The sequence below is a fragment of the Lampris incognitus genome, chromosome 13, assembly GCF_029633865.1.
Source record: "Lampris incognitus isolate fLamInc1 chromosome 13, fLamInc1.hap2, whole genome shotgun sequence".
NCBI classification, from domain to species: Eukaryota; Metazoa; Chordata; class Actinopteri; order Lampriformes; family Lampridae; genus Lampris; species Lampris incognitus.
Genome location: NC_079223.1, coordinates 19,264,669 through 19,285,164, shown reverse-complemented (window position 1 = coordinate 19,285,164; position 20,496 = coordinate 19,264,669). Strand labels below are relative to the sequence as shown.

Sequence of the window (20,496 nt, the reverse complement as noted above, 5' to 3'; positions counted from 1 at the left end):
AGGTCATTTCCAAATGCGAGCATGCACATACACATCATAACTGAATGCAGAAAACTCCACTTTAAGTGGTTGTTTGTGTAAGAAACCAGCTTCTCCCCTAATGTTTTTAAAAACTACATCAAGACAATATTTCTAAAAACTGATCATGCTTTCTTCAATCTTTTCTCAGCAACAAGGAGTCAGTCAGTAGACTGGTGGTGCAACTTAACGATGGCTAAAAAGAAAACTGAGCAGAACGTTGATTTGCAAAGCCAGTTTGATATGTTGTTTTGTTCCAAATGGTGCTTCAGAGCGCTCCGAGGACACCCTGAGTGGCCTCAGTCTTTGAAGTGGCTGGAGTTGTGCGCTGCAGCACCGTGTGCTTACATCCGGCGCTTTTGTGAGTCACTTTATATGCACCAAGTCCTGTGCCACCATGATTTAATGATTCACACTGTGCATCCAACACATTCGCTCTTATCAGTTAAGAGGCTGCTGAGACACAGTCAGATAAACTCTGGAGAGAGGTTTGGTGTTAGATGGGGGGGCAGAAACAGTGTGTACGTATATATATGAGAGAAAGAGAAGCAGAGAGAGGATTCCAAACTCCTCTTGTGGGAAACCACTTCTCTCTTCCTCACGACATGAAACCAGAGAGCACCCAAACCTCAAGAGCTTTAAATCCTCTATCAGTGTGAATCCTATCAGTGTATCCTGCCATCAGTGGAATATTCACACTGATGGCATCTTTCCATGTGTAGGCGGTTTCGGTGGGGTGGGAGGCAGGGCAGAGTATATGTGTGAATATTGATGCTTGTTGCTCTATTGTCCTTGTTTGGTCTGTCTTGAGATTTCAGCTTAACTATCCAAAAAAATCCATATACAAATAAGAGTGACGTCAGTGTTGTAAAACAGACTTCTACAGTAGCAATGAGTTGATTATCAATAGGAATGATGTCATTAGGTTTGAGGAACAGGCTCAGAAAATGGTATCCACCATAGCCAACTGGTTGCAGGCTCACTTAATACTACTGAAATGTCTGTCTGTCTGTCTGAAGCCTGTCTGTCATAAAGACAGCTGTAACTTTACTGATGCCTGATTCTTTATTAGCTTGGGAAAATGCATAACTGGTATTTGATTGTTTAAACCCTCTAAAGCAAATTTTGAAACATCTTTTGAGGCTCACCTACTTTCCTACTTGAGCTTTTATTGGTTTGTATGCTGTATCGAGAGTTAGGTGTCATCAAACAGGACAAATTTTGGTCTTTTTTGTGAAAGTTGGATTGGTCCTGTTCATTCCCCTGTGGTGTTATCACTGTTGATTTTCATCCTATCCACTTGGGTGCATCACGGATGAAGAGTCTGACAATTTCAACATTTTTTGGAGACAGATAAAGAGTAAGACAGTGTCTTCGGAAATAATACGAAAATATGATATCAAGTTGGGTCTCTCTCTCTCTCTCTCTCTCTCTTTTTTTTTTCTCCAGACTAGGATAAAGACAGGGGTCTTCATCCGCTCTTTAGTCATATTCCTGTGCTCCGTCATTGTCAATTAGTTTCCAATCACTTACTGGGATACTTTGAGCTCCAGGGCATTCGACTAACTGTAAGCGCTCTGTATAATATCATGCCAGAAGTATCCCCATTTTCTATCCATACATATTACATTATCAAGAGCGTCTGTCTTTATTCTCCGTTGATTGTTTTTTGGTGATATGTCACTTTGCACGATGCTGTTCCTTACAGGAAGCACCATTTTTATGAACTGCCAAAACCCCCTAGGTACTAAATGATTCACATTTCAAACCAGGCTATTTAATAATCAGCACTGATCATTTCTCTCAAATTAGGCCACAGGAATACATTCTAACCCACACAAAATCTAGATTTGTAGGAAATGCAATTGGCTGCAGTCAAATTGTGTTGCTCATTCCGGATGAGTCCCATTGAGAAGTCGTGTGTATGTCTTAGGAGTACTGAGAGGCCATAGAGATGAGTGGGAAGCTCAGTGAAGCCATATCAGTGTGAACAACAATAAATGTCCCCACAGTGCATAGATGCTGATGTTATTCTAATCAACACCAACCGACCAACCTCCGGAAGCTCCTGCTTACTGAGCTGTGTGGAACAGAAATTGGGCAATAACTGAGCAGCCAGCTGCTTATCTTTGTGTGTGAACACAGCAGTAGCGAACCGTGACTCTTAAACTTTGGCCCTCTGAACTCGCTTCCCTCGTCGGGGGGGGGGGGGGCTACCAGCCTAGCTTACTATGTCCTCCCCTATAGTAGAAAGGTTACCTATGACAGTTCCAACGCTGCAAAAAGTAAGACACTAGTCCAGCCTAGGCAATGCAATGAGCAAACAATATGGGCATGCTGGGTATGTTGTGAGAAGGATGCTTAATATGGAGCTGCCAGGGAAGAGGAAAAGAGGAAGGCCAAAGAGGAGGTTTATGGATGTGTTGAGAGAGGACATGTAGGTGGCTGACAGGACAGAGGAGGATCCAGAGGACATGAAGAAATGGAAATGGATGATCCGCTGTGGTGACCCCTAACGGTAGTAGCCAAAAGTTGTAGTAGTAGTAGTAGTAGTGGTAGATTAAAAAAAACTGAGTGGGCAGGTTTGAAGGGTTTATTTCCTTAGAAATATTTCATTTAGATGTTGATTGTCAAATTATGAATTCATAAAATAAAATAAGAATTGATGACTTTTTAAATACTACTTTTTGGAATATCTTGGGCCCTCTCCCTTTTCCACTAACATGGAACAGGTTCCATTCTGGTTCGCGCACCTAATGTTGAACCGTTCGGAGCATTTCGACCAAAAATACATTTGTTCAGAGCCCAAAAAGTTTCTTGGTGCATGCTCAATAATCCAGGTAAGAAAATCAAAGAAGGTTCATCTGGATACAACGTTTATTGGTGGATACATTTCATCGCTCATCTAAGTGACAGACTGTCAGACTGAAGATGTCACTTAGTTGTATCCAGATGAACTGATTCAACCTTCTTTGAACACGAAGTGTTGGTTCCCAACTGGAACCAAGAAAATAGTGGGACTTGAAGTGGGAGCTGTTATGGCATTTGATCGTCTCTGAAGTTTCAGGAAATGCTAGAAAGTAGCACAAGAAGGAGTAAGCCATATGCCAAACTAGTCGAAGAGTGGGTCAAGGCTTGGTACACTCAAATGCAAGAAGAAATAAACAAACTACAAAGTTCTTTTAGATGCAGGTTGGAACAAAAACTGTGTTTTCTGTGGGATGGGGTGCTAATTAAAATAAATCACATTTTAAAATCACCATCAAACATGTAAAAATTGCACACCCAATGAGTTCTTTTTAACCTGCTTATTTAGAAGTCAAGTCAATTTTATTTGTACAGTCCAATATCAAAAATATGAAATATAAGTATAAGAAGTATATTAACAAATAAAGTACACAAACTACGTGCATTGTGCAGTGCCCTCCGTTGATGACACATCCTTGATTACAATGGTTCTGCTCAGAACTGGTGGAAATGCAGGCTGGTTTGCCAAATAGCACCAAGGCTCCAGTAATCTTTTTTTTAAATTATTTCTGATTTTTCCATTTTTTCTCCCAATTTAGTGGCCAGTCGATCCCTATTTTAGTTCAAACACCCACCCTCGTACTGCATGCGTTCGCCAACTGCATCTCTCCGGCCGGCAGTCTCGAAGGGAGGCGAATCCAGGCCGAACCACTGCTTCTTCTGACACACACACACACACACACACACACACACACACACACACACACACACACACACACACACATTCATGTGACGAACACAAGCCAACTCCACCCCCCTCCCGAAGACAGTGTTGCCAATTATTGCTGCTTCATCGAGTCCGGCCATAGTCAGATCTGACGAGACCGGGGCGCGAACACCGGTCCCCAGTGGGCAACTGCATCGACACAAAGCCGATGCTTAGACCGCTCCACCACTGCGGACCCCCTATAATCTTGAATGGAACCGGTTCAAGAACCAGAGCTAAGAACCTAAAGGGCCCTGATGGTTCCCCTCTGGAACATAATATACTATATGCTTGTGTGTGTGTGTGTGTGTGTGTGTGTCCATCTAGCATGTGCTATTTTTCCACTGTGTTTATTCACGCCAGCAGGAGGAGTTTGGGGAAATCTCTTGGCATCCATCCGTGAAGGCTGATGTATCGGGGCCATGGTCTGCTCTCTGCTGTGGTCCCTTCTGTCTGTTATTGGAAACATGGATGCCTCACTGTGCCCTGCCAGACCCTTGAGACAACGCCCAATGTATTTCTGTCTCAGTGACGTGTGTTTGTGTTTGTGTTTGTGTGTGTGTGCGTGTGCGTGCATGTGTGGTGTGTGCACGCGCACCTATTTGCCTATCCATGTCATCCCCCACCCCAATTTCTGGCTCAAGAACTTGTTACTCAGTCCGCGTTGTGTTTAAAAGGAGTCTCTCTGAAATGTCGTTTTGAGTGACATGAAGAGCCTCGTCTCATTGCTCAGTAAGCTAACGATGTATGGCTGTTTTGGGACTAACTTAGGAAGTGCAAGAAACTTTGCTGCTGGAGTTTTGATGCTCGGTTTCTGTTCCAAGGATTTCTCTGACAAATTGCACAACAGAGATTTATCACTGTGGAAAAATAATTTTGACCGCAGCAAGTGTTAGTCACCAACTTCCTCGCCTTTACCTCTTTCCTCCGGAGACAGGACTGAACCATGTTTGAATCTATTTCTATTCGTTTACCCCTCTATCTGCGTCTCTTCTCCGTTATCACAGCAAGTTGGCTAACCTCCTCTTTTCTTTTCTCTTTCCGTCTTCCTCTCTCTTTCTTTTGCTTCCATTCTGTCATCTGACCTTTCTCAGATGGAAGATGTAATAGCCCGCATGCAGGAGGAGAAAAATGGAATCCCGATCCGCACCGTGAAAAGTTTTCTATCCAAGATCCCCAGTGTTTTTTCAGGTAAGGCTCTTACCTCCTCTCCAATCAAGTATTGTCTACCTCCACCTGGCTCTCGTCCACTAAGTGCCTGACCAGTTCGCTGTTCCTGCCAAACAAAACACTGGAAATGTTTGGAGAGCTGTCAGCTGTCCATTTTGTGTTTCACACCACCAGCGTTAAAATGTCAAGAGAGTCATCTTGGATTTGCGAGCGGCCTGAGTTACTGGACAAGATCCAGAATCGAAGTTTCACAGATACTCTATAAGGGATAAACATCACTGAGATGAACTTGGCTGTTTCTGTACTTTTTAATGTGTGTGATAAAAAATAGACCAAGGCATTCTACAGGCAAGCAAGCAGGCAAACAAAACACTTGTTGAGTTGTCGTTTTATTCATGGTACTGATTTATATCATCTTCAGTCACCACTGACCTGTAGTCTGACGATAAATAACCTCCCCTTTCACTTTATTTATTTATTTATTTATTTTTATTTTTGGGTTGTATTTTCTCCCCAATTGTACTTGGCCAATCACCCCACTCTTCCAAGCCGTCCCGGTTGCTGCTCCACCCCCTCTGCCGATCCGGGGAGGGCTGCAGACTACCACATGCCTCCTCCGATACATGTGGAGTCACCAGCCGCTTATTTTCACCCGACAGTGAGGGGTTTCACCAGGGGGATGTAGGGGCGTGGGAGGGTTACGCTATCCCCCCCAGTTCCCCCCTGCCCCCGAACAGGTGGCTTGACCGACCAGAGGAGGCGCTAGTGCAGTGACCAGAACACATACCCACATCTGGCTTCCCACCCGCAGATATGGCCAATTGTGTCTGTAGGGACGCCTGACCAAGCCAAAGGTAACACAGGGATTCGATTCGGCCATCCCTGTGTTAGTAGGCAACGGAATAGATTGCCACACCACCCAGACGCCCCTCCCCCTTTCACTTGATCTAAATTCTACATTTGAGTCCCATTAGAACAATGTCTGGGCTGTGATCTTCTATTAATAGTCAAATCTTTATATTACTTCGCCTATATATACACATAAGGTCGCTTAAAATACTTGCAGTACAAAACAAATGTCAGGTCCACAGAGGGTAGTGTAGCACTTGCATCATGGGATAAATGAAATAAGGATTTCTGGAAGCCCTGTTCATTACTAATAATGCCTCTCTCCTTGCCACTTTCAGAACGCCTCACAAAGGTGTTTGTGTTCTTGCAGAATTGGCACCAGATTATTTTCTGAGGTCGATCAAAGGCCTAATTTCAGCGGGAGAGATTAGATGCGTGAATTTGGTTTGGTTTGTTGAATTCTCAGAATAGAAAAACATGAAAATAAACTGTGGCTTGATTAATGATAAATGGGCCAGACTCAACAAATCACAAACTAACAGTGTAACACCTGATGGATAAAACACTTCTAAACACCTCCAGTCCATTCTGCATCATGGCAACTCATGTAGGGTACATCCACTCGAAGAAAAGGTGTATTTTCTTTGAACTCAGCAAAGTTGAAGTGCTCCCACACTGATACAAAGAAATAATGTCAAATTATTTAGGAAGACCTGAAATTTAATCAGATAGCCAGCAGTGGGTAGAACCTGTCAAGATACTTTCACCACCTAGTGCTGGTCTCACTGTGTTCACCGTCAGTGGAGAATTGATGGATGGGGCCTGTGTGTGTGTGTGTGTGTGTGTGTGTGTGTGTGTGTGTGTGTGTGTGTGTGTGTATACACTGCATCAATGTTGATGTCATGTGGTGTGTGCATGGTGCATGGTTACTGGAACAATAACTGGATTACCCTTCCTCTCCTCTCAGGGAAAAAGAGACATCCTTCAAAGAGCTGCTTGTCTAAAATGTGTGTGTCTGTGTGTGTGTGTGTGGGGTGGAAGTTTCGTGTGGGTGTCTCTTGTTTGTATCCCTTACTTACCGGGAGCCAAGTGAACAGCAGGCCTAGAAGAATCATAGCTGAGGCAAAGCAAAAATGCCCTGTTCTGTAAAATTCTTGGAAGGAATGTGATTTCAGTTCATTTGAACTGAGTTGTACAGATGGCATGGCGCATGCATGCATGCATGCATGTACTGTATGTGCATGCTGGCACACGAGTGGCCCCGACCATGCATAAATATATATGCACACAAAGCTCAAACCTTGTTTGTGTACACACAAATATACATACAGATATGCACCCACGTGGCTTTATGTATATACGCAAGGCCAACAACAGAAAAACACATACAGGTCAATCTATGAATATGATATTCATCAATTCAGAGAATAGCCTTGTTAGGGGAGTACTTTACACATCTCATTTAAACTCTCTCAAAAGTGGGTCATCACTGAATGTGTGAAAATGAGGTTGTATTAATTATGTTAATCTGTAGTAAATTGCATCGCGTTATGCTAAGCAAGTAACTGACCATGAATATTAAGATGGCTGCACTCCTCACATTAATCTGGAGTCTTGATAGCTAATAATACTAGCAAGCTTTGTTTTGGGGAATGATGGCGGGGGAATCTTTTTCTTCTCTCCCCTTTTTCTCCCCAATTGTATCCGGCCAATTACCCCACTCTTCCGAGCCATCCTGGTCGCTGCTCCACCACCTCTGCCGATCCAGGAAGGGCTGCAGACTACCACATGCCTCCTCCGGTACATGTGGAGTCGCCAGCCGCTTCTTTTCACCTGACAGTGAAGAGTTTTGCTAGGGGGACGTAGCACATGGGAGGCTCACGCTATTCCCCCCAGTTCCCCCTCCCCCTGAACAGGCGCCCCCGAGCGACCAGAGGAGGTGCTACTGCAGTGACCAGGACACATACCCACATCCAGCTCACCACCCGCAGACACGGCCAGTTGTGTCTGTAGGGACGCCCGACAAAGCCGGAGGTAACATGGGGATTTGAACAGGCGGGGGAATTTTTAAGGTGCTGATACCAGAGGATGAGAGAGACGTGGGGAGGAGTGCAGTGAAAGAATGCCAATAGAAAAGAGGTAGCTAGAGAGAAGACGTGAGGGAGAAAGGAATGATAGAGACAAAACAACGTGCCACACAGAGAGGCAGAAAGATTGGCACAGACACAATGAAAGAGTGTCCACTTCAATGCCTGACTCCCCGCCACTTCTCGCGTCTTATTTTCACACCTCTCCCCTGTCTGCCTTTGCTCTTGCATCCAGCACACAGCCTGGCTTGTCAGGGCGACATACTGCAATATTAGCTTTGAAGCTCTGAAGGCATATTTAGCCAGGGCATCAAAGTCACATGAAGAAATAAGGTTTGACGATTCTCACAAGACTGCAGCTGCTGGGATATTTTTATCCGAGACATGACAATTTTTCTTGCTTTCATTCCCAAACAAAAAAAAAACTGATTTAAATTGAATTTTATTCTGTAGAGATAGTCACCTTTTGGGGAAAAAATGGATCACAGGCATCAAAGCAAAACTTTTTACGAGTTGATAATTAAGACACTTGGTTACGATATGTTTGTTTTTGAAAACGGAGTTTAGTGAAATATTGACATTTGAATTTCACCTACCACTTCTACCCGAAATACTCGTGAAACACTTCAAAGCTTGAACAGCTGTGCCTCCCACGGAGTCTTTGAGATCACAACGTTCCAGTGATATTGAATTCAATTAAATTCTATGCAACGCTATCATCATCAGTTATTTCTGTCCTTTCCTGTTTCGTTGTGTTCTGGTCTTTTCTCTCCTCTCCTGCATAACCGTTCAGCCCCTACTCTGTCCTTTTTTACTGCTCATCCTCTTCCTGTAGTTATGGTCTCCTTCAATAGGTTTTATCGTATGTAGTTTATTATCTTCTTCTCTGCTTCTTCGGGAGACAGTTTGAACAGAAAGATAACAACGCCAACTGCTGTGTCTCGCAACTGAGTCAGGCAAATTGCTTTGTTATACAATGGGTGCTTCAGTTTGCCACTGTACCTCTCCGGTCATTTGTATTAATGGGGCAAAGCCAAGAAGAGATGGTTTGGAGGGGGTGTCAGAGAAGAATATTTTGTACTGGATGGCCCATTACCCACCCACATGGTGCTAGACGCAAGGACTTTGCATGCACTGTAATGACGAGGAAAGGTGGGCAGGGTTGTGGATGCCATTGTTTTTCCATTCATTTGCATCTTTATGGAAAAAGTTCTCCCCGCATACTGTGAATACCTCGGCTGCATGGCATCATACATATTTTAATGCACTTTTTCTCATTCCAGGGTCGGATATCGTGCAGTGGATGATCAAGAATTTAAACATTGAAGATCAAGGTAACCGACCAATCGATCTTCATCCATTGAAAGTGAAATGGTAAACATCCTGCAGGTAGGGTGATGTGAGGGGTAGAGACTTCATCTTGTCACTGTGGAAGCTGGCGTAAAGAATTTAGTGTCCTGTGGGAGATCATCACTGCAAATCCTTCTGTAAGCGTGCCAGCATTCCTCCAGGTCAATAATACAAATAGAGAGAGTGGCGGTACATGGTGCAGCAGGGTTCTACACCCCAGATTTTGGACTTGTTTTCCTTTCACTGTATTCAAATGAGACGGGAATACTAATAAGAACATACACTGTTAGATGCTGTACAGGGCCCCCCTTTTGGCCTCTTTCTCCGATGTGACCTTCAGTGGTACTGCAGCGGCGACTGCAGCCAATTTGTATTCTGTATTGATGAAATAAGACTAAACAGTCTCTTTGCAGCACACATCTCTGTCAACTTTGCTAACAGCCCCCTGACAACTGGAAATTGAATTCGATATTAATGTCTTCGACAAGTCTTCCCGAGGGACAGATAAGTAGCGCAACAGTAATATAGCAACACTGTAGCATGCATTATATGAGAGCGGGGCATTTATGATGGCTTCATCTGTAAAGTCTAATTTGGAGGAAGGGCATGTTGAAAGGGAAATGTGTCATCAATGGTTTGTAGTTTACTCAGTCTTACCTGTGTGTACTTATCTATATGCTCCCCTACAATAAAGTAGTGACTAGCATCACTTTTAGAGTGACAGTTGTGAAAGTGGACAAAAACACAATACTTATATTGCAATAAGGATGGCACATACAGAGAAGTGCCAAAAATAGCAGTTGTTTAGCAACCTTTATAGTTGCTGCATGTCAAGGATCTCCAGCCCAACGTGTGAAGAGGCCAGCAGGGTGCTCAACAAAGAAGAATAAGTGGTTATGGAGGGGATGCAGTTTGCCATAGAGGGAAGCTTTGGTTTTCTCACTGCCAAGGCGGCTCACCTGCAGAGCGGTCTGTGCAGGGGGAGGTTGTACTGCCTTCAGGTCTCACAGTTGCTTTCTCTCAGTGCCCACCGCGCTCTGTACACGGCCGGCCCCAACAGGACCCGTAAAAAGACCTCTGGCTCTGTGCCTGACGTTGTGTTTGTGGATCTGTGTGGATGTGCGTGTCTGCATCTTGTTCATTTACGCATATCCTTTTAACACCTTTGCTCACAACCAAAGTGTGTTTGTGTGTGTCAGCCTGCGTGCAAATGCTTTCAGCTTATTCCTTTTTTTGTATGCGCTTGCACATGCTTTTGAAGAGTGTGTGTGTGTGTGGGTGTGTGTGTGTGGCTGCATTCCAGTTTGCTTTCTTATTGTGCATGCTTTAGTATCAAAGTGTTGATTCATACACAGCTGCCTTTTTCCACAATCAGCAGACTCAGCAACCCTCCACAATATATTTGGTGTGTGTGTGTGCGTAATGGGGGGCACTTAAGTAGCACAAAAGCTCAAGGTAAAATACCCATGCCGTGGTTCAGCAGAATTTGAGTTCAGAGAGGAGAGTGCTTACGTGTGGACGGTCCAGAATAACACACAGTTACAGGTTTGTGAAATGCTCAGTGTTTTGCTTTCCTTACTGCTCACACTGTTGTGTAGTGATTTATAGCTGAAATAATGAAACCTTCAGAAAGAACAGAAAAATCGTTCTGCTCAGCATGGTAAACTAGGGAACCAGAAGGTATATAGTAAATAATGTAAAATTTTACAATCACTTTTTTTTAAATTCTCTTTTTATTGAGTTATACCAAGATCTATACAAACAATATACTTATTTACATAGGACATAGAAGCCTCATCCACCCGAGTCTTCTGTAAAACATAGTTGTAGCAGGAGGTAATAACACTAAGTTAAATTAGATAATATAGCGGCAAATATGGACAAATAAAGTAAATAAAAATGCAGGTATGAAAATAGAAAATAAAATACATAATAAAAAAAATAGAAAACCAAAACTAATAAGTAGAACCAGAATGTTGGGGTGTACCTTCCTGATACACAAGTCTCTATACAAAGAAGGTTAGGAAAAAAAGAAAGAAAATTCACATTAAACAAATGATGGTCGTACGGGTGTAATGTATTCAATCCGACTTTCCCGTCTTTTCAGAAACGTGTCCTGCTGCGGTCTAGTAGAGAAAGTTATTCTTTCCATCCTAAAGATATCATAAATAACATCGATGGATGTAGGTGGTTTTAGCCACTTTCTTGTAATGGCTGTCCTTCCAGCTGCACTTAAAATCAGAAATAGATATCCATCATAAGAGGTAACATTTTCTGATGGCAGGGCACCAAAATACAGGGTCTCTAGTTTAAATGGGATGTCCACCTGGATTGCTTTTTGCAAAACTTTATGAACCTCCTGCCGGAAAGGAATTAATATTGGGCAAGACCAGAATTTTTGCGCAATCATTTTTGCAGAATAATTCATTGCACATTTGGCAAAGGTTTGTTATGCCAATGAATTGTGACGTTTGCCCCATAACAACACTCATCTGCTTTAAAAGACAAGGACACAAATCACAAACAGCTGGTTTCAGGGGCGCCCACAGGGTTCTCTTTGGAGGTACACAGACAGATAAGAGAGGTTATGTGACGTCATGCAATCTACCGAAAATTTGCCCACGCAATACCTTTTTTCCAGCCCAGAAACATAAGCGCTATACATGTTATTTATTGCACATGTACTGCGGAGACACAATAGCTGATTTGAAAAGCTTCAGTGACAAACACGCTCTGCTGGGAGGCTGAACTTTCTAACCTACCTACTAGAGGCACTGAGAATTCAAGCTTTACTGTTTTAATGAAGACATTAACTAGCTGCAGAAAAAAAATCATGTTAAAATTCTACTCCACTTGGGGCGTCCGGGTGGCTCGGAAGAGTAGAGTAATTAGCCAGGTACAATTGAGGAGAAAAAGGGGGAAAATAAATCCAAAATAAAAAAGTTATACTCAACTTGCTGCAAACTAAAGGTATTACTGTCATCATTGTAAGCCCATGTTCTTTAGTCATTAGCACATAAGCCCACCATGGCATCAGTAGCCTGACTCTTGTGTAGGGATTTCTTTTTCAGGAATTACACTCCCCAGTGCTTCTATTGGCAATGTTTAGTCACAGTTCAGGTTGGGTATTATGCCAATATCATATACCAACTGGTTTCAAAATAGTCCAGTATCTTATAACTCTGTGGTAATATTCACATCAACTCATATGAAACAGAGTCAGACTTGCTGAGCAAGACATATATCTTTGCATTATCCCCACCGTCAAGTCAGCCGGGATGGTCAAATGGGGGGGGGGGGGGGTCACATACTCCAATATTATAGAAAAGTTAAAGCGTGCTAAACAAAGTTGGATTTGATGGCTTTGATGAAACATAGACTACTTGATTTGAATTACTTTGAAATTTAACTCTGGGGCATCTGGGTAGCGTAGTGATCTATTCTGTTGCCTACCAACACGGGGATCGCTGGTTCGAATCCCCGTGTTACCTCCAGCTTGATCGGGTGTCCCTACAGACACAATTTTCCGTGTCTGTGTGTGGGAAGCCAGATGTGGGTATGTCTCTTGGTCGCTGCACTAGCGCCTCCTCTGGTTGGTCAGGGCACCTATTCACGGGGGAGGGGAAGGGGAACTGGGAGGGAATAGTGTGATCCTCCCACGCGCTACGTCCCCCTGGCAGAACGCCTCACTGTCAGGTGAAAAGAAGCAGCTGGTGACTCCACATGTATCGGAGGAGGCATGTGGTATAGTCTTCAGCCCTCCCCGGATCAGCAGAGGGGGGTGGAGCAGCAACCAGGATGGCTCGGTAGAGTGGGGTAATTGGCCGGATACAACTGGAGAGAAAAGGGGGGGGGGTCCAAAAAAAAACTCATACAAGCAAAAGTGAGAGCAACATGCCGAAATGTGATCCACCCTCCTGCCCAAGTGATGATATATCCATCACATGTAGAACACCACGAACAGCTGCTGCTGTTCCATGTTAATTTTCACAATGTGTGTGCGGTGAGCTGAACTATCTGTTGGGCCACTAGGTACATCCTGCATGCACACCTAGGGACACCACTGACTAGTTTGATCCCAGCACTTGTTGACAAGCCCAGCCATGCTAATGTGTCCTTTGTTTTTTACCAATCCCTGTAACTATGTTCCCGTAAGTGAGCTCAAAGTAAACAGCCAGAATACTAATGTGCCTTGCAGGAAGTTTTTGCAAAGAAAAAGCAGACCGATTTATATGAAAGTGGGCCTGGGGTTTTAGTGCCAGTTCAACTTTTGTTAACTTCATGCATCAGATAATATATTCATGATGATCCCATTCAGAGGTCCCGCTTTCATTGTTTTCATCCAATACTGCATTTCATTAGACTAATAAACTGCCTGGCCTCCCAGGTTCTTCTTTAAAGTTTTAATGAGGTGAATCCGTTAGATGGGTGCCCTCTGGGAGAACGTAATTCTTAGACTTATATGATCGGTCATCAACACTTTTTGATCTTACGTTTGCATTTACATTTATTTAGATATATTTCATTCTAACTGGGTCAGAGATGGGGGGGTCCAGCTAGTTTAGTGCCCTGGAAATAAGTAGGATGAAGTGTCTCGCTTATGAATACTTGGACGATGATTGCGATACAGGGGAATCGAATTTGGGGGCAGCGTCACAAACTGCAATGGTGCCCTGTCACACAAAGAAACGTTCAACCATCAAAATACTTCTTCAGACTGAGACGATGATCAAGGTCCTGTCCCTCTCAGACCTCTGCCTTCTGTTTTTTACTCGTCTGAGCGAGCCGGAGAGGCGGTTAATTCAAAGTGGGGGAGATCCTTGATCTCTTGACCACATCTGCTGCAACTAAACCGGTCCCGAGAGGCAGCTCATCTATTAAAACGACCGAGAGGACGTGGTGGAGATGCCACAGGTAGATGTGATGTACATATAGGATGAACAGTCTGTTGAAACTGTCGCAGATAATCCTTCAGCCATATATTTTGTGGACATGGTATAATCAGCATCATCTGTTCAAATAAAAGAGGCTCTGTTCACCCCTGTACGGAGAAATGTGGATTGCTCCCAATCATTTTCTGGCATAGGAATTTGACTGTGGTCTGAAAGGCTCAGCGCCTCTAAAAAAAAAAAATGTTATTAGGGAATGGCTTTTAGTGGCCTTTGGACTGATTTAGCGGAAATGACACTTATCTAAAGAGTGCTTTTTCAATTACTGTCAATTATGAGATTAAAAAACAGGCAGCCTGAGGGGCCAGCGAGGCTTGTGGGTTATGTCAATTGTACATCAAGTTTGCTTCAGCTTAGCGGGGCAGAGAAGTGATAAGGAAAGCCTTTTCTTTACTCAGACGTGCCGGGTCGAAAACCCTGGTGCAAACGCTCACCCTGCTGTGGTGTCCTTGAGCAAGACATCACATCTCATCCAAATCCAGGGGTGCAGGTATGGCGAGAAATAAGTAACAAGAGAATTACTCCTCGTCAAGGTCAACGAAAAAAACATCTCATCATTAAAATGAACGTATTTAATAACGCTACAAAGCCCAGGTCTGCCGGGTTTACCTTTTCGCAAGAGGGATCATTTTAATTTAATTTTCAATGGATAATTGTCAGTCCACAGCGAGACATTTATTTATAGAAATGCTGGTGCGGCCATTTTAATTTCCCCCCATATAAGCAGATTCAAATTTATTTTCTGCATCGGCTGAACATCTTCTTTCAAGAGGACACAGATAGACCGCACAATTTCCATAATTTGTCACTTGCTCTATCGGCTCCCTGCTTTACATTCCACTAAGCTGTGCTACAAACTCTTGGATTCTTGGCATGGAGCTGTTGATGCCACGTGTTCATTTCATGGGGTATCTTCCCTCAGGCCTCGCTAGCCTGCCTCTCCCTGCGACGTGACGAAATCCAGTCCAAGGTGTCGCTCCGCTGTAAAGCTTATAGAAGTTTTGCCTGCAGTATGTGAAATGGAGGTCAGATGCTCCCTTGCCAGAAGAAATACATCACTACAGAATATCTTCAATAGGTTGAGAAAGAAAGGGTAAAATTCCCCATAAGATCAAACGAAATAATGTATCGCATGAAGGTTTTTCCACCATAAACAGTTCCTGTGCCTCAACACAGCCTGTTTCATTCTGTACGTATATAAAGAATTTTTATTTTCAGGAACATTAATTGGTGGCATCCATGTAGCGTAGCGGTCTATTCCATTGCCTTCCAACATGTGGATCCCTGGTTCAAATCCCCGTGTTACCTCCGGCTTGGTCGGGCATCCCTACAGACACAATTGGCTGTATCTGCAGGTGGGAAGCCGGATGTGGGTATGTGTCCTGGTCGCTGCACTAGCGCCTCCTCTGGTCAGTCGGGGCGTCTGTTCAGGGGGGAGGGGGAACTGGGGGGAATAGTGTGATCCTCCCACGCGCTGCGTCCCCCTGGTGAAACTCCTCATTGTCAGGTGAAACGAAGCAGTTGGCGACTCCACATGTATCGGAGGAGGCATGTGGTAGTCTGCAGCCCTCCCCAGATCGGCAGAGGGGGTGGAGCAGTGACCGGGACGGCTCAGAAGAGTGGGGTTAGCTGGATACAACTGGGGAGAACAAGGGGGGGGCATTATATAATAGCACTTCGGAACAGATGTTCAGTGTGTTCTATATTTGTGTTGTTTTGTGTTTTTTTTTTTTTATCGTCATTTAGTCCTTAATTGCTGAACATTTTATAGCTGTGAACGTGTCAAAAAAAGGGTGCTTTGGCAAGATGTTCTGGCATCAACAGCTCAGAAAACCACTGCTATTGGATGCTTGTGATGCTTGCGTGATGCTTGCAGCATCAATCCAGAATAATAAAAAAAAAACAGGATAAATATTCTTCTCTTCACATGAGCAGTAGAAAGAAATATAAATTTGAGCAGCTTCCATGTTAGTTCCCTATGTAAATTTGTCTTTAGTTGGCTGATTGATCATTTTGATATAATTACCCCATTTGTTGTTCATTTCAAATTATCGTAGTTACCTACTGGATCTGTTTACGTTTGTACTACTTGGCTTTGGCGCTTGGCTTCGGCCTCAGCATTTGCTTTTCTTTTCTGTGCCAGCCAAGCACCTTTGAATCAGATTCAAAAGAAAGGCAAATAACATATGCTTTACATATGCTTTCCACTGCTTTAGGGTGAAGTGGCGGAGACGGTCACAGGTGCTGTTTTTTCTGCTTTACATTCAGCTTATCATATTAGACTCATGATCTCCAAAACGCGGCTTTGACTGGATAATAAACGTGAACGTGAATAAGAGAGCTAGTATAGGGCTGGGCGACTTTGTACTTGTGAACGGCCGTCTTTCCCTCTTTGAATTCTTGACTATTCCTCAGGCAGAGACAGAGGAATGCACACAATCTGTTCTGCAGTCCACATCAATGAAGACATCCAGTCCCTATAGCTGTCTGACTTCAAAGACGTTCTTCCTGCTCTCCTTTTTTCATTCTATTACACACAGAAATATAAAGGTAATATATATACTCGAAGAGAAAAGGCAGGATCGTAGGAGGAGAGGGGGCACTTATGAGTACACATCTATTTAATAACTTATGAGTCATAGTTTATTAATGCATAGAGGCGTATCACGTACACACACAGAAACACACACACACAAGCGTGCACACACACACATACATTTGGTCTACTGAGATGGAGTGGAAGGTGGGGTGAATATAGATCAGATTTTTTCTGGCCTTTGGATGGGGTGGCTGATGTGGCTTTGAGGGTTCCGGATGCATACATACATACATACATACATACATACATACATACATACATACATACATACATACATACATACATACATACATACATACATACATACATACATACATATAGTGTGTGTGATGTGTGTTTGTTTGAAGATGATCATATATATATATATGTGTGTGTATATATATGTATGTATATGTATATATATGTATGTATATGTGTGTATATATGTATGTATATGTGTGTGTGTGTGTGTGTATATATATATATATATATATATATATATGATGCTCTATGTCACCCAGAGAGTAGACAGAGGGAGAAATATTAATATAACAAGCTGAATATTGATTCTCTGTCTCTGTCCTAGTGGAGGCACTCCACCTAGGAACCCTGATGGCTGCCCATGGCTACTTCTTCCCCATCTCAGACCATGTCCTCACTCTCAAAGACGATGGCACGTTCTATAGGTTTCAGGTAAGAATTTATGGCGATCATGCTGTGATTCATTGCATTGTATAAATGTTGTGCAATTCTCTAGTATGTAAACGGCATCTGTCCCTATCAAATAAACAAAGTAAAATAAATAGTTACTTAAGGACAATGATAAAATGATGATAACAATGTCAGTATGATACATAACATCTGTGCTGGGTGAAAATGAAGTGCAGCCTGTTAAAACTGAAAAATCAAAAGATCCATTCTTCACAAAAGCTTATCCCATTGCGACACTGGCAGTTTTATCTCATTAAGAACATCTCTCTTTTTTTGCACTTTTTTATTTTAGTGACAAGCGCACTGCATATATTTGCACCCAGAAAAGTACTAACTGTGCCACAACATGTATTTTTAAACATATGAAAGTGTTCGTCCACCATGGAAAGCTGTTTCAAAGAAGGGTGCCCCCATTTATTTGAGGTTTTGCTCATTTACCGACTGAGCTTAATTTAAATTAATCTATGTACTGACACATGCCCTCATGGGTGCCTCATCATGATATGCTGAAGTCAAAGCAGGGTTCCTGCTCTCTGCTCATTAGTGTGTGACTGTGTTTGCTGCTTGCTGTATATTCAATAAAAGCACTCAACATAAGATAAGATAAGATAAGACAGACTTTGTTGTCCTGAAGGACATTTGTCTTGGATACATACAGACTCTGCTGTTAAAAAATACAGGTAACTTAGAGCATGCATACAGAACATGCACAGACTGTCACCCATACACATGCGCACACACACAATACCTACAGTACATGCACAGACTGCCATCAACCAACAAATTACACACTGCCCATCATACAACACACCTATACTCATCATAATGGTGTACATAGTATGTACAGTTAAAATTAAAAGCAGCATTACAGGGGTTAGCCTCTGGCTACCTCGCCATTTAGGGATTTAATGGACAAAGGCGCTCTTAAAGCAGTTGAGCCTGCACTAGGGGACTCTGAAGCATCTGCCTGAGGGAAGAAGCTGGTACTCAGAGTGAGGGGACATGGGTGGGGTCTGAAATAATTTTTTTGGGCCTGTCTGATGATTGTTTCACCAAAGGCAGCCTGGAGTGTGGGATACTGCCTGACTCCCATGATTTTCATGGCTCTGTGTTAGCTGGGTAATCTGGGCTTTCAGCTGTACACTGAGGTTGCCAAACCAGGCTGAGATGCCATACCGCAGGATGCTCTCGGCTATGACATGGTAGAAGAGCAGCAACACTTTCTGGTTGACACCCTCAGCCTACGAATGATGTGTAGCTGCTGTTGCATACTAGTGCAGACATTTTCTATCACTCTATGTCAGTTTGTTGTCAATGTGTATGGCCAGGTCTGTAAGAGTCAACCTGGGCTATGTTCTGGTCATGGATAACCACTGGGGTTGTCCGATGGATTTGGAGTCGAACACCATCTCCTCTGTTTTCATAATGTTACATTTGAGGAAGTGCTTGTCGCACCGCTGGACAAAGTTCTGAATCTCATGTTTGTATACAACTGTATCTGATGTGTCGGACACGAGACTCAGGATAGCTGTGTTGTAACATTCATATGCTTCGATATTACACCCAGCATGGTAACATATCTTATTATGATGGGCAGATAGAAAAAAAGGTGAATTAAGAAGTATATAAAAATATAATATAGTACAGAAAAAAAGTGCATGATGCTCCCATAGTTGTTTTGAACTCAGGAATCACGAGCAATCAGGAGCAATTTATTTGTCATTTCATCTAATGTACCACATACACAAAAGAAACGAAATTTCATTTCCCCCAGCCCACAGCAGCGCAACACAAAAGACAAAAACACACATCCAAAAACAACACCACCAAAAACATACAAAAACAGAGAACAAAGCAAAAAACAGTCAACAACACAGTCCACCCAGTGCAACACAGTCCAAAAACTCCACCGTCCAGAGAACGAACGCCAGCCAGGATGACTGTCGGAACTGCCGGTCTGCATGGGCTAGCAGTTAGTTTAGCCTGCCCCATTTCTGCGTCCCGTCAGACCGCCCTCGGTGTCCCCGAAGAGGGTGCAGCTCCAGGCTGGGCTGTGGTCCCCGGGCCCATCAGATACAGCAGACCAAGCTCCCCCAGCCGATCCAACGCCAGCTCTACAGCCAGAAACCTTCAACACACCTGCCCCGCACTCCACACAATGACGCAGACGCAGACAAAAACACTGCACAGTCGACGCTAGGCGAGGCCGCCGCCAGACTGCCTCGGTGTTTCCTCTCAGGCAGGGCCGTGGGCTAGCAATTAGCTTAGGATACCATGCTTCCGTAGACTGTCAAACCGCCCTTGGTGTCTCCCCCTCGGGCCACAGGATGCAGCAGACCAAGGTCTCTCAGCCAACCCAGTGCCAGCTCTCCCAGCCAAGCGAAATCGACGATCAACATAAAAACTTCACACGATGACACAAACTTAGACGTAGACATGGACAAAAACACAGCATAATCAGCACTGGGTGAGGCCGCCGCAAACGCGAGTCCACGCCACCGTCTTCCCACACTGGAAGAAAAGAGGGTTACTCGTGTTACTCATGCAAGGCACTGCCTTGGTTTTTCTGCGAAGTTGTCTTGCTACGACAACTAAAGTGTTTAAAATTTAGGTATAAATGGCCAGGGCAAGTTCTACCAGGAAACGTCTACTGACAGCTGATCTAACTGGCCTCATCCATGTATTAACCATATGCCAGTCGCAAATGCCCCTGCTTTGGGGTGGACTATTTAACTTTTGAGTCTTGCAGTTTGTCCTTCCTTTTTGATATCTATGCTGCTGCCGCTCACCAACCTCCACCCCACCTTTCACCTGTTTGGATCTGCTTCTATGTACTGTAAGGGGGACTTTGCACCATGGTCTTGATAAAATATAAGTGCATTTAAGTGGACACTGTAGACTGGCAGAGGCATTCTAATTCCTATATAGTGACTTGTCGTGAGTTATATGGTCACGCTGTACTGCAAAGTTGGAATATTATGGACCCTCATAATAATAAAAACAAAATCTCCCTCTCACCCTTTTTTTTTTTTTTTGGTTGGTGTTTGTCTT

The 20,496-nt window shown here is 43.5% G+C and overlaps 1 protein-coding gene across 1 annotated transcript in view; it reads left to right on the top strand.

The window, feature by feature from the left end:
* Window positions 1–20,496, top strand: part of rgs7a (regulator of G protein signaling 7a) — an 85,251-nt gene that overhangs the window by 49,119 nt on the left and 15,636 nt on the right. The window contains 3 exon segments of the mRNA XM_056291374.1: window positions 4,846–4,942; window positions 9,141–9,191; window positions 17,321–17,427. Coding sequence (XP_056147349.1) covers window positions 4,846–4,942; window positions 9,141–9,191; window positions 17,321–17,427 — 255 coding nt within the window.